Source organism: Takifugu flavidus, chromosome 1 (genome assembly GCF_003711565.1).
Source record: "Takifugu flavidus isolate HTHZ2018 chromosome 1, ASM371156v2, whole genome shotgun sequence".
Lineage (NCBI taxonomy): Eukaryota > Metazoa > Chordata > Actinopteri > Tetraodontiformes > Tetraodontidae > Takifugu > Takifugu flavidus.
Genome location: NC_079520.1, coordinates 17,045,233 through 17,065,486, shown reverse-complemented (window position 1 = coordinate 17,065,486; position 20,254 = coordinate 17,045,233). Strand labels below are relative to the sequence as shown.

General features: G+C 44.7%; 1 protein-coding gene across 3 annotated transcripts in view; it reads right to left on the bottom strand.

Moving 5' to 3' along the window:
• Positions 1 to 16,396: 16,396 nt before the first annotated feature.
• ntn2 (netrin 2) overlaps positions 16,397 to 20,254 on the bottom strand; it is a 35,946-nt gene continuing 32,088 nt past the window's right edge. For 2 of the 3 annotated variants that reach the window (XM_057041017.1, XM_057041012.1), the window contains exon 7: positions 16,397 to 20,169. In XM_057041017.1, coding sequence (XP_056896997.1) covers positions 19,790 to 20,169 — 380 coding nt within the window. In that variant the 3' untranslated portion in view covers positions 16,397 to 19,789. The remainder of the gene's footprint in view (positions 20,170 to 20,254) is intronic. The other variant, XR_008951747.1, reaches the window with a different exon arrangement.

Below are 20,254 nucleotides of genomic sequence, written 5' to 3'. Positions count from 1 at the left end.
CTTTTCTCTGGCTCACAGACACTGTTGTCTCTATACCTGCCCATCTTTCCTCCCCTTTCTGCCCACTTCTCTCCCTCTCTTTTCAGAGGCAGATGAGAAGTGTGATAGCAACACAGACAGCTGAATGCCAGTTACCACTGTGATGACAGATGCCAGCCCAGGTGCACATGCAGCTGGAAGCCAAGGAATGTGTGTGTGTGTGTGTGTGGAGGGGATGGGGGGAGCAAGAGAGAGAGAGAGAGAGAGAGAGAGATTTGTGTGTGTGCCAGCATCATTGTGCGTCAGACATGTGAGGAAAAGGGACCTGGGTGCCCATGAGGACACAGGTGTGTAAGAGATAGCGGGAGCGTGGGAGAAGTCTGCAAAACAAGCCAAGCAAAGAGCAGCAGTGGGGGCAACCCGGCTGACCTTTGACCCTTTTCATCATCCAGCTCCAGCCTCTACTCTGCGCCTCAGCTTTTACTCATTGTGCAGACGTTTGTCTGTCGCTCGGTGCTCGCGGTCCCAGCCTGCCGGACTGGGTAAGACGCGATATCATGGCAGGATGTTTGAAGAGCTCAGAATACCTACGGTTATAAAACTTTCTCATTTTTCACATACCTTTGTTAATTGATGAGAGAAAATATGATGTTTTCCATATTGTTAAAAATCCTACTCGTAACTTCTGAGTCATCACTGCAAAGTCAACCCCCCCCCCCCGTACACCTGTGAGACACTTCAGCAATCGTTGCTTCATTTGTTCTTTTCTTCTTCCCCTTCTTTTCCTCTTCCTCGCGCTCCCCATCTCCTCTGGGAACATTCCAATGTGCTTCTCTTGTGCACCCTTTCCTATTCGCCCTCCAATCCCCCCACCCCCTGTCCTGAGAGCGGGAGGCCGCAGCGCCATCACTCACCACTTGGTGATAACCGGTACAAAGAGGGCCTTGGTGGCCTTGTTGCAGCCGCTCAACGTGCATCGCCACTGGGGAAAGACTGGAGGAAAGTCTCCCGCCTATCCCAATCCCCTCCAGTCCTCATCTCCACCTCCTCAGACGATGAAAACTCTGTCAGTGAGGATTAGGATGGAGCGTTGTGCACTGACGCGGGGAATAACGGTGATAAAAGCCATGCCGCTGCACCTCTGCCTGTCCATCCGCCTTTCAACTTACAATGTTTCACTTTACACCAATTTTGGGATTCCAAGCCTTTCATGCTGCTCTTTACATCTCAAAAACAGCTGTTAAGCCTGATCTTGCTTGGCTAAGTGTCTCGCCAGTGAATATAATGATCAAAGTCTGTATGCGGGCACTCCCAATTTTCAGGTATTATATAGCTATTCCATGCAAAGTGCAGACAGTCCCAGGAAGATGTAGCCTAATCCAGGCAGGAAATGATGGCAGACATAATGAACCCATTCCTGACAATCTGAGACCATGTTAGGATGCTCTGGACAGAAGTTGTTTAGTTCAGGGTGATGTGGTTTGCATTCCCTGGTGTGTCCTCCAGCAAAAACAGATTGACCTTCTTAAGAAAAAACGAAATTAAACAAGGTCGGTTCTAGTTCCACTTGCAAGAAAGAGTGATAGCAGGCAAATGGGGTGTCTACTGCGACAACAGTGGGTGCTATAAAGGCAACGTGCTGAAGGATTCTGGGAAGGGGGTATGAAGTTGAGGGGGGGCAGTGTGCTCATTCTCAGGCTGGCACAGCACCAGTCTCACTTCATGGTGAGAGAAAACGGGCGCCCAAACAGAGTGGCGGGAGGTTGCAGGCTCCGAAATTGATTTCATGCCGGAGTCAGACGCAGCCCCAAGGAAGAGAATATGTGTGCATGTGAGCATGTGTGTGTGCGCATGTGTGTGTGAGCTAGAGTTCAGTGTGAATTCCAAGGGACACACAATAGAAAGATGAAATACAGAGAGACATAGAGAGAGAGAGAGAGAGAGAGAGAGAGAGAGAGAGACAGAGAGAGAGACAGAGAGAGAGACAGAGACAGAGACAGAGACAGAGACAGAGACAGAGACAGAGAGCGATAGATGGAAAAAAGAGGGGCCGACCTGCATCAAACAGCCAAATCTGCATGTGAAAAAGCGTGATGCTGTTTTGTTGTTGCTGCTGGTTCTCCGCTCTGACTATCTGCGCTCAACAGAAAACCGGAACTCCAGTTTGCATCGTTTCAGTAACCATCAATGCAAATGGGACCGGCTTTCAGTCAACTATCAAGCTCTGGCAACAGCACAGAGAAATTCCATCTTTACTATGCTATAAAAACATGGCTATTTGCAGATGTACCAATGACTGAATGTGTTCTTTAGAGTCCTGCTTTCTGGCAAATTGTCTATTTTTTTTGTATACTTCTCTCTCCTGTTTTGCTTGCTGTAACTTCCTGTCACCTTCATCCTTTCCCTTGATCTTCCCTTCATTCTCCTCTCTTAGGCTCTGCCCATTCTCTCCCTTTCCTCCGCTCTTTCCCCCTGTTCTTGGCATCAGTGGCAGCATCTCTTTTAAGGCACATGTCAGGGGAACTGTCTGCTGCTTTCAAAGGCCTTTGTGTCCAGCCTTTCTTCCCCTTAATTTGGTTTCCCCCAAACACTTTCCCATAGCATGGCCGTCTCGCCCTGTTTTCTCCCAGCTACCCCTGTCCTGCCTCTCCCTCCCTCTTATTCCTCCAAACGCCCTAAATACATTTTTTTAACTGTCGATAAAGTTGTGCAATGTGACATAATTGAACATGAATGACTGGGCACGATTAAACATCTAAAACTCTTAAATTGTAAAATTCAATCAAGCCAGTTTTTTTTTTTTTTTTAAGAGCACATGTTTTGTTGTCTGGATGGAAAACACACAGGAAAAACAGTATGATGGAATGCTTTTTAAAAAATTCCACAGCAAGAAATATTCAGTGTCTTATGACAAGCAATACCAGGCCCTCCGGTGCATCCTGGGCATCCGGTTTCCCCGCTGCCTTCTTCCCATGACTTCTCTGACCGCATAGGTTTCTTCAGGGAGCTTCTTGCCATGGCAACGCTTTCCAAAGTATTGTTCCGTTCACAGGCCAAGAGGGAAGATGACCTTGCAACAAAAGACTATTTGTTTACTTTTGCGAGATGAAATAGATGAAGGCCTCAGCAGAGATGCTTAAGACTTTTTTCCCCCTTGCAGACAGTTGAAAGTTGGAAGGAGGACTAAATTTCTGGAGACAAGCGTGTGGCGCCCATGGTGGGTGAGAGGTGACGTCAGGGTTTCTTTGCATGTGTGCGGTGTGCTCACCTCAGGCACTCACATGTGGTTTTAATCCCCTGTATGAGGACAGACTCCCTCCCTTAATCTGCACTCCTTCTCCCCACGAACCCTCCATGGTGTCTCTGTACCTGTCACACCAGCTCTACCTTGGCTCCCTTTCTTGCATTTCTGGCATCAGTCTTCCTGTCTTTTACCTTGCCAATAACTTTTTTCCCCCTACAGTTTCACCTTTTTTCTCCCTGATAAAGTCTGCCCCCCCACCATCTGCTGAGTGCATCTCCTGAATTCTTTGAAACGTCGTCCCACCGGAGCGTCGTGACTTTGTCACCACTGGATTTCTATCTTGCATCTCACTGCCTTGAGGGTGTCATGCTAAAAACATCTTTCTTCTTCTTCTGCTATTTTTGTGTGTTTGTGAGTAGAGTTGGATCCTAAAGGGGGTGAGAAAAACACATGGAATCCACAGAGAATGAAAATTCCAAATGTTCCGAATCTTTGCTTTGAAGGTGTGTGCAAGTGTGTGTTTCTGTGGTTCTATGTAACTCATAATCCTGCTCAAGTGTGAAGGAGATGTGGTGTCATGTTGCTGAGGGTGTTAGCATGAAGGGGGATGGATGAAAAGAAAGATGTCTTTATCGACGTGTCCGGAACTTAATCCAACCCCGCTGGAGCCTTGGACGGCTGTTTACAGTAATGCTGGATGTTTTCTCCGTTCTAAAGGAAAACAATGGAAAGTTTATCCTTTTGTTTTGTTCTTTTTATGAAAGTTGCTCTGACTGTACCAGACAGAAAAGGTAAATGGTGGCGATGTGAATAAGTTTGACTTGCATGTTCAACAACAGGATCGCATGCTGCCTCCCTGGGACTGAAGCAGCTCAGTGGCACGCCGAGCTTTCCTCGTGTTGTGGGCTTTTCAGGATGGATGATGGTTATTGAAAGGGATGTGAAGCAAGAGTGAAATGGTCAGGGTCAGATCAAGTCCTCCTCCGCACAACAAAACAGGAGAGAAGCGCCCTACAATGGAATGATCTAAATGGAGGACATTTGCTTCTCATTGACCTCCAGCCTCTCAAACGGGGCCCCCCGGTCAGGCGTGGTCCGTTGCCCTGAGTAACCCCATGCAGCACCTCTGTATCCTGTGAATGGAAGCGTTCTGTCCCACTACTGAAACGCATAACCTTGCACCTATGGCCTTCTGCTGTCTGGACACAACCAAGTAGCTGATACCCAAAAGAAACAGGACCAGAACTTTGAGGGATCAACCAATTTACCACATCTTGAATGATGTCAGTGTCAATACCAGTGATGATAAATGTGATTTCAACGTCCACTATAGGGAACTAAAATATGCAGAAATTACCGCGTGTAATTACGCAGAAAACAAAGAGAGACGTTACTTATGATGTGACACAGAACCTTTAAAAAATGGCTCTTTCTTCAACAATCACTTAAACATTGCCCATTTATTTGCTTTCCAAATGAGACATGCCACCACTTCAAAGAGATTGATTACAGCTGCCAAGCACGCATGAAATCATGAGACATATTTTTAGTCATGCCTAAATCATTCCAAGCACCGCAGTTTGGAGGTTAGACCTTTCCTAATGACTTGAGAACAACGCTGCAGACACACACACACACACACACACAACACACACACACACAGTCCCTCATCACTTGCACACAGAGGCGAATAGGGGGTATGGGTATAGTCTGGCTGTCTGAGTTTGTGTGTGTGTTTGTGTTTGTGTGTGTGTGTTTGTGTTTGTGTGTGTGTGGGACAAAGGCAGGAGACGGGGTGGGACGAGGGACACTGAGAGAGTGTAGGTGATCTGACAGCATCTTGATGTCTGCAGGCTGGAAGCAATTTTGCAGGAGGAGATGAACTTAATACAAATTCCTGCCGGTGCAACCGTGCGTCCTGGTCGACCCAAGCTGCCCCAGCTCAGCCTCTGAGAAACCCACACCCCGTGCCCTTCACCCTCCTCACCCGCCTCTACGCTCGCTTGTCATTCACGGCTGCCCTTCACGATTCTGCTCACGGCCGACGCGTCCGCGTTTGTTTGAATTAGAAACGCGATGTTTGAGGAGAGAAGCGTGGTGGGAGTCAATCATCTCACGGCCGAGAGTGACAGTCGATGGCGCCACTGGAGGAATTGAGTTTCACAGTACCTGAAACTGTTTTGTCTCAGCAGACCTCACCACGCAGCCAAAGAATGTAATCCTGGCGGCTCAGCAGCTGTCATGAAGTTCTGTGTCTGATCAAATGATACAGCGACTTTAAACAGAGCCTGGTGGTACTGACTTAGATTAGGGAGTCAAAAAATAAGGCATCGCTCAGACACAATTACATAAGTTGTAGCTGACATTCAGAACCGGCCGAAGCATTTACATGATTTAAAATGGAAGACATGTTGCCTCTTCCTCACACTGTTCCTTGGGGGGATCTCATCAGCTGCATCAAAAAGCTGATCACAACCCGCATGATTTGGAAAAACAGAGCACGCCACCATCGAGGTGGCTTGTGTTGGCTTTCTCATTCCAGCTGACTGCTGTCTCCCATTAGGGCATCGTTTTGATCAAATACGGTAATTGCTTTGAGGATTAGATAAAAAATGATACTTTGTAATTGCTCTCTTATGGAGTGGTCAGCTCTTTTTATTCCTGTAATCAGATACCCTGTACTTTTCTGCACCACTGGCACACATGATTGGCCCCAATTAGGCAGTTTGAATGAATGAGACAAATTGAAGACAGGGTTTTATGGGAACAGCTGTCCATCTTCCTCCCTTTTAGACACATCTCCAAGTGAAGCTGAAAAGTCCTTGATGCCAAGAGGGATCGTTTTTTCGGTGTGAATTCATCTGCATAGGAGTGTGTGTGTTGATGTGTGTTGTTGGCATTGAATCACGTCCAGGGCTGATCTGTAGTCACCATGGTGCCCAAGCTGCAGGTGTCCCAGTCCACCTTCAGTCCGAACACGCACCTTCTTACCTCGGGAAAATGCTTTCAACCAGAGTTGGGTTACCGCAAGGCAGCACAGACATCTGAGCAACGCCAGGAATGTCCCTCCCCATCAAAGGGCAGCATTTGGCCATTTTTATATCTGCAATTAAACACGCAGCAGTTAGGGGGAAGAAAGGGAGCAAGTGTGAGAAAGGGCTGGCGAATGATGGAAGAGAGGGAAGAAGCTGGGCTGGAATTTCAGCACCTGCTGGAGCTTCGTCTGCTGCCAACGCAACAATATTGACCCAAAAAATGATGACTGCTACTCCCTCCCTGTGTAATGTTCATAAGTCTTTTAGCCATAGCGACCAATGGTGATCCATAGATTTTTGACCAACATAGTTTTTTTAGCGTGTTTTTAACAAATACTGCTGTTAATTTTATGCAAGTTAAAATCAATATTTAAAAATCAATTTAAACGTTTATAATGATCAATAAATGCCGAGACGCTATGTTCTCCTGGACTCAAACACCAGACAGTGGACACGTGCACAAGCACAATACTGTGTGTTTAAACATACAAACTAGAATTGTTATGTGGTTGAAGCAGTCAATGTGCACTTTGGGCTTTTGAGAATGATCAAAATGGGTATTGGTTACATTTTTTCCCCTTTCAACCATTATTTTTATATCTAATTCTGGTTTGTTATGATTTTTAAAAAAAAATCAAAGAACAGTGATTGAGGTGTTGCATTTTATTCCAGCGACTCAGATGAAATTTTCTTTTGGTCCCATTTGGACAGGAACCAGTAATGGGACTCATTTGATGGCTGACTATACTTGGCAAAGCTACACAAGTCACTTAATGGATGGTTTTTTTTTTTTTTTAAATCATGCTTTCATGCCCCATTCAGAATCTTCACAATATTTCGCCCTCCCACTTTGGCTTCTGTCGTTGTGACTCGGGGGACCTCCGGCTGGCACACCACATCTGACAGCGGTGCACACAGCTATAAAGGCAGTCCAGGATTAATGACATAGCTGGTATAATGCAGAGTGTGTAGTTGTGTGTTGTGCTGTATGCTCTATGCACTGAGCTGCGTCGACCATCTGGTAAACGCCACTAGAGTTACAGCAGATCGTAGCTTCGCCCGTGACAGCCTTTCATCGCCAGTTTCAGCGAGCAGCTGGGTTCTGGCGCCCCATAAACAGAATTCCTGCCTGATTTTACAGTTCTTTCCTTTTCCTTGTTCCCGTTAACAATATGTGGATTAGGAGGGGTACCTCAGTCTGCAGGGTTTGGGGCTGGAAAACACCCTGACTTGTTCACTGCTTTTAACTGAGCCACGACACTAATATTAGACTGGGCAAAGGGGGAGACTGTTCCAGAGACTTGAACAACCCAGGTGGTGAGGAAGCCAAACAACCCAATAAGGAGAACATATTTTCCAGCCATGGACACAACTCTGAAAAACATCCATAATGTCAGAGCAGGTGTGTGAAATACACCAGCCACTTTTACACCCACCTACCACCATATTTAAGCAGAGACAGCTGACAGGTGTAGGCTGCTGTATTATATGTATCTATTATACAACTATAGGAATGAATGTTTAATGAATGAATCCAACAGACTTTGATTCTGGGAAAGTACATTGATTAGCTGGTTCCCTGCTGTTATTCTACAGAAGTGGGGTTAGCAGGAAGTCCCTTTGGACACTGTAAAGCCTGCTCATATAAGGGGGTTATCCCCAGGTAATTACATCTCAGTTCTTCCATATAGACACACAGACTAAAGTCAAGGCACAATATCCACTGTCATCTCCCCCAATGTATCCCCTCACTCTCCTATCTCAAAGAGTGGATGATAAAACATGAGTAAACTCATGCTAATGCAGCTGTTGCTAACAGTTTATTTTCATACAATGCAGGTATAAGCTTTAGTATGAAATGTTGTTTCTGTCTCATTCAAAGCCCATTCTTAAAAAGTCCAAATAAGGAAGTGGGATCTAAATAGCAGCTTTGGATATATGTGCAGGATTAAATGTTTTTAAAATGCTTCAGTGTGTTGGACCTGATGCTTGTGGTTTAAGCAGCTTCCATGGGCTGCAGATTAACCTCTTCCAGCAATGCCAGTGTTTCTTGTGGTCATGGTTAGAATTACAAATTATCCTGCAAAAAGCAACAGTGTCATTTGATTATTAAAAAAACAGAAAAAAACCACAATATTGCTTTTTACATTTGAATAGAATGTGATTACATTTGTTGTTCAGATGTAAATGAGCTCATATTAATTCTTTTGGGTCTTGAGGTGTGTGCACATGTGGATGTTATCTGCAGCAATAAGCCATAAGCCTGGTACCAAGCCATAAGTCATTATATATTTTATTAAAATCAAGGTGATGCAAATATAATAAAATAAACACAGATCTTTTCTAGTGGGATAAAAGGACAGAACAAATGTCTCTATTAAAATAAAGATTTCCCGGGCAGAGATGTGGCATTAACTAGTGTTTCTTTACATTCCAACAAATACATTGTTCACTTGAACCTCTTAAAGCATGTAGACCTATAACTATAACTTTCACTAAACTGTAAAATTAAGGTAGAGTAACTCACTACAGTGCACTCGCACAACATAATGGCAAAAGTCGTAGCTCTACTGATCTATCTCTCGCATTTGGGCAGAGATATCAGACTACATTTTCAGACCACTCCTACCATTCATCATCATCATCATCATCATCATCATCATCATCATCATCATCATATTCACCAAAAGGTTTATTTCACATGAAACTCTTGGCAAGTTGAAATGGAAACCAGGATGAGGAGTGTAACTAAAGCGAGTGCACAGTAATGGCCACAATGTAAGACAAACAAATTAAATTAATCTATAGACCCATTTTGAAATAACAATGTATAGTACCAGCGGAGATTTGATATTGAGTGAGCAGCATGTTCCATATATCCCCCCTCCCAAAAAGGAAAATAAAGTGGGGGGCATGGGGCAATTGTGGGAGAACGGTATTCCCTAAAAACACTGGAGGCCATATGAAATTGAGCCTAATGCCCTGGAATGCCGCTTCCGTCTGGACCTGTCGATAAAAATAAAGCTTATTGTGATAGTGGGGGTTTACCTCCTCGGTAGAGTAATGAAAAGAAAACTGGCAGAGGTCCCATTGGGAAAAAGCTCACCTTCTACCCTGCTGGTCATGCACTTGGAAGTGTACGGAATGGATGTGCTGTTTGTGCTTCCCTCTGCATAACTTTTTTGTTCCTGCACGCTTACACAAGCATGGCTTCTTTGGAAACTGTGCACAAACATGCACTTACGCCACGACAGTAAGGAAAAGCTTTGGGGTGAAAGTGAATGATGGGTTTGCAACAACAACAGGTATTTAAGTGACAGTGCAGGTGTGTGTGGCGGTAAAAAATTAGAGGGATGGAATCACCGAGAAGAACCCGTGAAACGAATATATACGATGTACCACACAGGAGCAACCAGACATTACAATCAGGAAAGAAATGAAACCCATCAAGATGCAGAGACTCGCAAAGTGGAGCGTGCATGACCAGGTGAACCTGGGAGTTGAGGGAGGGGGAACAAGAAGCCAACAATCACAAACTGCATGTAAGACAGCTGCACAGGCTGCCTGGAAGCTTTATGAGTCAGCTCAGGTGTGCTCTCTGAAGGGTCTTTAAGGGCCGGAGGATGCATTTAATGAGACCGGCCTGGTGTGACGTGCACGTATTTACTCAAATTTAGAAGAAGAAATATTTTGAATACATACGAACAGCCTGGGCAGAAGATATGTCAAAATTGAGTTTTCCTCACCCTTAGCAACCAAACAACATTCCAACTCTGGGATGGAGAACCTTTCATTTGCCTTTAAGGACCACATTAATTGACTGCTTCTTCTGTTTTCCATTCCGTGTGTGTCTGGATCCTGGTGTTTTTGCCACTGAATAATCTACATTAAACTGCAGGCTCATGGAATCATCATGCTGCTGCTACAAAGTTTGATGTTCAGAATGACGAGATCGAGCATGTGCAAAGTGCCATGACAGAATCCTGCTTTCCTGTAAAACAAATATAATTAATTTGTGTCAATTCACTCTTTGCCTGAACTAAATTTTCCACAAAAAAGTGAGCCCTGAACACAACTTTCCATCTTTCGGTGGGTGGATTGGTTGGTTAGGTATGCGGTGGGGATGTCCAGATGGCCCCTTAATCTCAACCAGATGTTGACATTCAAGAAAAAGAATTAGAGAAATGAAATTATTTAGTCCTGCTGCCTTCAGTAATCAAAACATTCAAGATAATGAAAGTATGTACAGATACCACAAAGCAAATAAAAATGTGAAGTTTCAACGTAAATACTCGAATCGTCTGCTCTTCCTCGTAATCTCGCTCTCATACAACACAACAATCACAGATAAGTAATTTAATCTGTACAACACCAACAGTTACAAGACAAGGATTGATTTACTGGCTCCGGCTCCAGAGAGGCTCGCGGAACAATGCTGAAAAGCTGCAGCCACAGTGGTCACTGTAGGCGTGGTGTCGGCCATAATGTAGCTCAACACCTTCTAATGGCAGCTCGCTTAAGATGTGTAACCAGACACCGCTGTTCACACCACAAAGCAACGGGTCTTCAGGGACTTTTCAAATGGTGTCTTGTAATTGACTCCCACTGACTGTCAGCCTTAACTGAATGACCGAGTAATCTGATTTGTTGAAAGATAAAGAAGGCAGGAATAGCGTGAGGGTGAAGTCTTAGAGACTAGCCAGCGGTGTGTTTGCTGCAAAATGAAAATCACATCGGCTTGTTCTCTCGTCGCGTAGCTTTACTACTGCGTAATCGGCACCTGGACATGACGAGAATAATGCAATCATAAATCAATTTTCTGCCTGTTTTTTAATGTCTTTCAGCTCATAAATGTTCCTTTTGTAATCAGACAGGGTGGTGGGAGTCTGTAGCATTCCAATGAACTTACAGAGCCCTCTCACCTGGTTGTTATTATACATAGTTTTTGACTGGTAACACCCCACCAGCACCACTAACCCTCTCCTTGCCTCAGCCTTGAAGTCATAATCATTACACGGCCATAGTAGCCTGGCACCCATATTCCCGGGCTTTGCCCGGAGAGGCCAGAGAGCATGAACTTCAGAGATAACCGCCATTTGTGGGTTGCCTATGGCGGCCCAGAGGGGATCTAGTTGGGTTGAGGAGTTCAGCGCTTCGTCAGGATGCTGCACCTCTGATGTGTTTTTCATTATTCACAAAGCTGCTTCAACAGGCTATGAAAACACTTACTAACGTCTATGCTGTTATTATTTTCAAAACAGGAGGGAATGTGTGTGAAGACCTTTGAGGTCGTGTGAGAAAGCACGCTGTTTCCAGGAGACGGGAGAATTATCAATTTATTACCGATGTCCCATAGCCTCTGAGATGACCTCCTTTAGCAGCCATAAACTATATTTAAGTCTTTTGAAAAAGCAGAAAGTTGCACATCTGGCTCTGTCACTTTCACTGGGGTTTCCCTGCCCCCACCGTCTCGTATTTCTGGGATAGCCTGGACAGGTGCACATTCAGGTGGAGCGCTGCTAAAAGAGCCTTTCTATTGCTCCTTACTGACAGTCTCCATATCTGTGAATATCAGTGCTCTTGTGTTATGTGGTGAAGATTTACACACCTGCATGTCATGTTGGATGCGCGCACACACACGTGTGTGTGTGTGTGTGTGTGTGTGAGTGTGTGTGTGTGTGGGGAGTTATGTGAGGTCTTTTTGTTCCATCAATTTCTAGACTAAATTTGCTCTATTTTTTTTCTTTCCTCACGAATGACCAGATCCTACACTTTTCATTCTGTCTGTGTGATCTGTAAATACAAACCCTTTTTTTCCTTTCTTGTTTTGGAGAGGATTAAAAACAGCAATGGTTAAAGCCTGGATGGCCTTTGGCCACCATCTACCTGAAGAGCAGTTCTGTCAGTGGAGGCAACACTAACCTTTGACCTTTTATGGCCCTTCTCTGCAGCCACTGCTTGCGTTGGTGCTGCTTTGGACTTTACTTGGCAATGACCTGTGACATACACCCAAAAGTGTTTGCTTTTATTACAGCAATTGCAGCTTCAGTCCATCCTTAGATGTCGTTTTCTGTGTTTTGCACCTGCTGAGGTATTTTCCTTTGGACACAATCGCTTGAGTCAATCTTTTTTTGCCTCTGTTTGGCGTTCAGAATTATTACAAAGCACTTGCTTTTACCATCAAGTTAGCGAAGTGTTTTATAGGCCAGTAGTACCACTGTCGAGTGGCATCTGTCAACGGAGCGTGCCCTCGTATGATTCCAAAGTCAGTTTATTTGGATTGATGTGTGGTGCGCTGCCCATATTTTCACAGGTGTCTGCGTTGTTTAACCAAGAGCTTTATTCCTGCTTTCCCTGGCGGACACAAAGCCTTGGTTGTCCAGAACTTCCTCTGGTGGATGAAGACAAGGAATGCTCCGTGTCCAATTCACCTACTGTCCACTAGGTCCTTTCAAAATCATCCCAACCTTTGCTTATGGAATGCCAAACGTCAATCAAGTCCCCTGCTCTTGAATTATTTCTTGATCCATGAATGATCTAAAACGTTTGGACAACTCGGCTTGTTCACTTGCTCTAATTGGTCTGTGGCAGCGTTCCTGCAGGATTTGTGGAAGGAGCTCAAGAGGAGGTCATCTGGCCATCTCAGCGATGATTGTTAAATTGTCAATCACTCAGAGGCCGAACAAGTCAGGCGTGGATCTTTTCATCACAAATTCTGATTGACAGAAAGCGTACAGACATTCAGGGTCCTGTATTTAGAGGGTCAGATAGGTTTTGGGACTGCTGAGTACAGAAGAAATAAATAATGTCAGTGTTATAAATTTAGGAGTGAAAGCACGCTGAGGTTATGGTCAGCACACAGATGTTCATAAATAAAGCCCAACAGAGCATGTTTAAACACTCTATACCACTGCCATCATTATTAGTGAACACCTCACTGAAACCAAAACTAAGATCACTCTGGACTCCACACACCCAAGTGTGACCTGAAACGTTCCCGGCTGATACCGGAGCGCCTCAGCTTCGATCCTTCATTGTATTACAAAGAGAGGCACGATAAGAACTTGCCCTCTGTCTCTCCCTCTATATGTCATCCTTTAACAACTTTCCTCTTCAGCCTTGTTTGCCTTTCCATCCTCACAGACAGGAGGCATCGCTCACCTTTCACATAACATCACATGGTAGCAATCAGAGCGGGCTTTGGCAGACAAATTAGGGCAGTTCATGAGGACCGGAGATCAGTGCAGAGGAGGGAAAGCTGGTGCTAAATGCCAACAGATGGGCCCTGAAGTGGTACAAGGTTAGAATCTAGCCTGAGGTGTCAAACAGAAAGAAATACCTGTGCCCAGAGGAAAGGGGAATAACCACACCAACAACTTTTTTCCTTGTAAGTTTCAAGCAACAGAAGACTCCACATCTTGGAAATACTAAGAAAAGAATGTTGGCAGCTAATTTTACATGCGTTTTAGAAGCTTTTCAACCAAGGGTTTATCCAAGAACCAATTCTCTTCTGAGCATCACATGAAGAAAATTTCTATATGTATTCCAGAAAATGAGTCAGATTTGTTTAAACACAGCCTGTCCAAGGATTACCACTGAATTATGCATATTTTTTCACATGTTTGGCTGAGATGAGGGTGCAGCTGAAGGCCAATTCATTCTATGGCACATTTTTACCAATCAGCTTGTCATCGATGATAAAACATGACTTAATAAAGCTTGTTTTTGAAATATAACAATTCAGAACGTATTTCTTCTGAATCATCACATGGCTGCAATGTAGCTGTTTTTCTCGTGGTTATATTGCACTTTCCATGCTTTGAATTAATGATTAATTGGTCCCCCGTGTCAAAACCAAACGTGTGTCATACAGCCCAACTAAACAATGAGGGCATTGGGAATAAGCTTTTATGCTTCCAAATTTATAGCTAAGACCTCAGTCACATCCCATCCAACAACAGTGTCTGATTTCAGAATCGCAAAGTTGTCCTAAAACCATAAAATCCCGTGTTCACAGCCAAAAACATCACCACAATTAATTTTTATGCATCATTAAAGCAGTTTTTGTCAATGCTGCGGTGGAAGCTCAGCGTTGTAGTTCTTAATGAATATGGAAGAATATTAGCATTAATAATCTCTATCAATATTTATAGGTTTAACTAATCCCGATATTGTGATCATAATGCAACACACACACACACACACACACACACAACACACACACACACACACACACACATACACACACACACACACACACACACACACACACACATTCCTTCTATGTTACAGGCTTTGAAGAGATGGACTCATCCCCATTTTCAACAGTACCCAATCAAACACAGAACTGCAGGGTGGATTAGGAGCAGGCTTAGGCTGCACAATGCTCCTATCAGAGACCACACTGGTTTTAAATTACCCCCGATTCCCGAATCATTTTCAATCACTCACTGGCCCAATAAAGTTGGATTCTCAAGTTAAAAAGACAAACAAAGAAACACACAATCTCAGTTTTGTGCAACAGCAGTACTCCAATTCTGGACATCACGCGTTTGTTTCTGGGGAAACTGAGAATCGTGGTTGTGATTAGCCCTCGTCTGTGTGTGTTTGAAAGTGAGAGAAGGCATTCTCCTCAGGAGGATGAAATCTTTTTTTCCCCCCAGTGGAAAACTAAAAAGAAGGAAAACTGGAGAGATTGAAGGACGACAAATGTACAAGCAGAGGTGTGGTCATTGTCACGCATGCTGTCAGTTCCAGAGGGAGTGGTGCGTCTTCAGACGACAGCTGGTTTCACTCAGCCAAAAGACGTGGATTGAGGAGAGAGGGAGAGCGAGAGGATCAGACCTTCACCTCTGAATATTTATGCTCTGGGTCCACACAGATTTCTCGCCACATTTTTTGCGGTCTTTCAGAGAGGTGGTGGGTGGGGAGGTTAGCACTTGGTGACCCGCACACACTCGCGTACAAGCGTGCATGAGTGTTCGCAGACACGCTCAGATATTAGCACATGCCTTTAGTGCCTCCATAGGGAACAAGGGGGAAAAAGGGAAAGAAATAAGAAAGGGGAATATGTCTTCATTAGAATGGAGAGTTGTGAATGTGATGAAAAGCAAGAAAAATGCATTCAAGAAAAACAGAAAATGTAAGAAACAGACACACACACAGACTCTATCCTGAAAATAGTGTGATTGAGCTTTGAAGCACACCGATGATAGGGCTCAGTTTAAAGGCAAAGAAGCCGCTTTGGCAGCTTATGAAAGCCCGACTGGTCAACCCCCCCCTTCCCCCTCCTCTGGTTGGTGATGTGGTTTTTCTGGACATGTGTGAGTGTCAGTACATGGAGGAGGGAGAATGGGGAGCACTGGGCCAAACCTGCTTTTGAATTTAATGGCACGTCTCTCTGAAGCTCAGTTTTACCTGCAAACATGGTGAAGTTCACAGATAAACAGTCTTTTCACTAGTAATGATATTGTGATTTTCAGCGACCTTAAGACTGTGACTGTATTTATCAAGCTGTTGATGGGGCTAACATGGCAACATGCACCATCTAAACCATCTAAATAAGCAAACATGTGCTTAAAGAAACGGTCCCAGATCAGCCCAATCATTCTTTTCTGTGGTTTGTGGTTTTTGGTTTCCCTTTGGACCCTGAGATGTAGCCAAAACAAACTGGTCATCTTCGTCGGTTAATGGCTGCAGGGAGTCCGCGTTGGATGTACGTGATTCAAATACATGTGCTTGTTGGTAAAATAAGACAAAACAGGGTAATCTGGAGTGAGTCATCAGTTTTTGATTTAAATTCACCAGAATGGATGGAGCCTGTTTGGTTAGAGGGTGGAGAGATGAGGAGATTGTAGGTGAGAGAGAGACGGCGGGAGAAACAGAGGGGTTTCCTGCTTTGGGGAGTTGGGTTTCCTCCGAGGTGAGCTCCGTATTCAAGTGTGTGTGTCTCAGTGTTTATTTACAGAGCTTGAGCTCTGTTCGTAGAGGAGTGAAACCACACTGGCTGACAGTCTCCCTCAGTCTAGTCCAGAGGGTGGAAACACACCAGAGCAGTGCTCCGCGTACACACGCATACTTTCCAAGGCGGAAACACGCATATCAGCTAACGACTGGAATTAAAGAGACAACACGTGGCTCATTAACTAATAATTTATTTTTTTATCATTTAGTTTAAAAAGTCAGTGGTTCGTTGCCTCAGAGGAAAAATGTACAAGGAAGACTTTGATATAATAAAGTGAGGAGCAGAAGTGGCACGAGGGATGAATCCATTTGTTCCCCAAGAAGGGTCGGTTGTCATTTTTTTTTGTAATTAAAGCATTATTCCCAAGCCATTAATGTAACGCAGAGTGCCGGGTCATCGTGTCGGCTGCTGTCCGTGCCTCTTGGAGAAGCACAGGGTCCGAACAGCACGTGTCACATTTTTACTCTGCAAAGTCATTCGTAAATGGGTGACTGTTGCCTGGAAACGCCAGAAAACCTAAAGGAATACATTCTGCGTAGCATCTGAACCACATCTTTGTGGTCGTGATCACAAAAGCATATGTTTCTGGTTTCTACATCCATATAACATCATCTGGTTTGAACATCCACACACGTGAGTCATCCACGACAAAGTGACGTTTTAAAAAACGACAACACAAATGGCGAGAGGCGTGTTCAGTACATATTTACACCATTATAAAAACGTGTAAAGACTTATTAAACAAGGCGAGCTGGATGTGAAGAAGAAGAAAGACGGGGAGGAGGCGTGAGAAACGTAGTTCTCCATCATACGCTGCTCAAGCAAACAATAAAATGTGGCAAAACGGAAAAATCATCCATAAAGTCTGCCTTTGCCTTCATGTGCATATCACTTGTTGACTCGGGTGGAGGGGGCACCAACACACACATACACACACATGCACACACACAGACACACACACACACACACCTGTGAATGCAATAAATGCTGTTAAGGGGGGAACAAAGCACACCAGTTATGGCCTCAGTTCCACTGCCAAGCTGCCCGGGCTTGTTAAAGGAAAACAACAGGACGGCTCTCTGTATGAAGCTCGCTAAACAGTTTTCACGAGACTGTACTTCCACCCTCCGAACAACATCTGGCTCTCTCATACTCCTTATCTTTATTCCGACATTCAGGGTGGGCACTTAACAGGAAGAAGCAGAGAGCCAGCGGGCTCAAAAGAACCCAGAGGATTTCGTTCAGGTTTTTACGTTCGCAAATCGAAAGTCCAGATTTAAGAGCAGTAATGTGTTGGGTGTTTAAGGAACTGAGTGCCAGAGAGGCCTCGTGGGCACGTAATTTGACCATCAATCACAACGTGTCACGCTACACACGCATACCAGCGCGAGGAGGCCGGTGCGGTTCCACCACCACCTGTCATACAGACCGCCGTGAACAACTAATAACAGCTTGGCTCTGCATTTTCCTTGTTTGCACCTCAGTCCTTTCAGAAAAAGCGGGTTATGGATCATTTCTGGATAGAGGAACATGTCGTTACGAGAGAAAAATATTAGCATAACACGTACATTCAGAGCCTGCACCTGTGTGAGTGTGTTTTTCACAGTTTGATACACGGGTTCAGATACAGCATAGTGCAGAACAGCCGGCCACTGAGACGGATGTTCGTTGGCAGTCTGGTTCTGTGCTGTCGCCGATCTAAAAACAATGAGTCCATGACAAGAAAGAGCTTAAAACTGGCCTTTGAGAGGGAAGGTGGCTGACATGTAGAAGAGAGGCATTTTTGACAGGATGACAAACCAAACAAACGACCACAGTCAGAAAAATGTGGTCACTTGCTCTCAGCGCGTGCACACACACACACACACACACACACACACACACACACACACACACACACACACACACACACACACACACAGGCCGCTACACTGGCTCCAAGTGCCCCTTAAAATCTGTGTTTATCTTTTCCTCTTTCTCAGAAATAAGTGGAAATGTGCTTTATAAAATGAAATAAAAGCAAAAGGCAGATAAAAAGCTGGAGAGCACCCAGATGGTTCTCTGTGGTTTTCGTTAGTCCTGACCTCCACAGTCCCTTAATTGAATTTAAAAACTGACTATGCTTATTTGGCAAAGGATGACAGGGACCGTGTTATGGTGGGCAAGTAGATGACTTGGGTAGTTTTCCTTTGGAATTCAATGCTCATACTGGTTTAGGTCTTCTGCTCACGTTAAGATTATGATGGACCAGCAAAAACCACAAACATGCAAACACAACAAAGCACACGAGGAATGAAATGTGAGCTTCTTGTGTAATAATACAATCAGTGAGCACTAAAAACTTTCCAGCCTCATTCATTTTGTCAAAATACGCTCGCGAAACACATGGATGTGGTATTTATCGAACTTGTTTCGTTTTACTGCATGAAAAGGAACCCTCAATTCTCTTATTTTGGCAAACAACAGCCTGCCAGTCAATGGACACATCAGCACAAGGTTCGCACGTATAAATACAAATGATGACACTGGGCACACAGCTTAACATCTAGATGGACAACACCGAGCAGGGCACCGATCTGTGAAGAAAAACTATTCAGAAGCCTCCGTGGAAATATCAGAATCGTTCTGAAATTCCAGCCGTTTGCCCACACAGGATAATTGTTCTTCCTGACAGTGACAAGCAATGAGTCATGATGGTGATGCACGACTTTGGAAACCACTCACGAGAGGATGCGCCTTCCCTGGAGCCCTGGGATGTGACTCATGCATGCTAAAAGCTTTACTCAGCCTAGAAACGCAACCAGAGGACACATCTATAGAATGAATATTTCGCTGGGATATGAAAGGATGAGATAATACAAAGGATATAAACTCTACTATCGAATACTTGCAGATATAACAACCTACATGAGCAGTTTAGTCTGTGAGGGCCGTCTGGTGGCAGCAGCAGTGGTAGCGTGACTGAGGTTTGCTGTGGAAATTGTCCCTGTAATGGGAGCCCTTGATTCCTCACAGGACGAGAGTTTCACAATTACAGCCTGCAAAGACCAGGAGCCGGCAGACCCTATTTATTCAAATGTTTTCAGTTTGTTTCCGGAACATTGAGCCGGGGAAGATCAGTCAGTTGTCAAAAAAAAAAAAAAAAAATCCTGGAAGAGGTCTGTGAAGAGTGAGCACTGGTATTACGATGTCAGACTGAGGGGCAGGAGAGATTCAGCCATGACAGGAACAGAGGAAGAAGAGGAAGAAGGGGGGGTCAGGCCGAGGGTCGCCTTTTTGGGGTGGACATTTCTGCTGTCGTCGTCAAGGGGAGGGAATGGCGTCTCTTTAGTGTACACTTCATACCCTTTTTAATGGTCCCTTTTTAAGGCAAACCAATCGACAACTGACAAATCTTGAAAAAAAGTAAAATAATTATACAATTTACACAAATCATAGTCCTTCAAACAGGTAGGGTACATGCAGTTTTTCTAATGTGTTCCTGTGATGGGGAAAGATTTTGGTGATCAGTGGGTTCATGGAAGCGGCTGATCCAGGGAGAGGTAGGGATGGGCGCTCGCTATTCCATCACACTTTGTTGCACTTCCCCTTCTTCTCTTTGCGCTGGAACTTCCTCAGGCGTCTTGTCCAAACGTCCCTCCACTGGATCACCAGGCTGTTCTTATCAGCCATTAGGCCCACTCTCTCTGCTCCTGGACTGGGGGCTCCGGGACTGGGCCCAGATCCTGGACCCACAGCGGTCCCACCGTCGCTGCCTCCCATCACCAAGAATCGTTTGCTCATCTGGATCTTGGGGCACTTGCAGGCCAGGTCCTTCATGTGGACCCAAAGGACGTTATCGCCTCGCTTTAAGGGCTCACCACGGCTCTTGTACACCGACACCACATTCACTGAGAACTTGGCCCAGTCTCCAATGGTCTCCATATCCAGAACATTGACTTGGACCGCTACAGACACATTTATACACAAAAATATGCTGAGGTTAATACATCATATACTGAACATTTAGAATCACTCTTGTTCGACTGACTG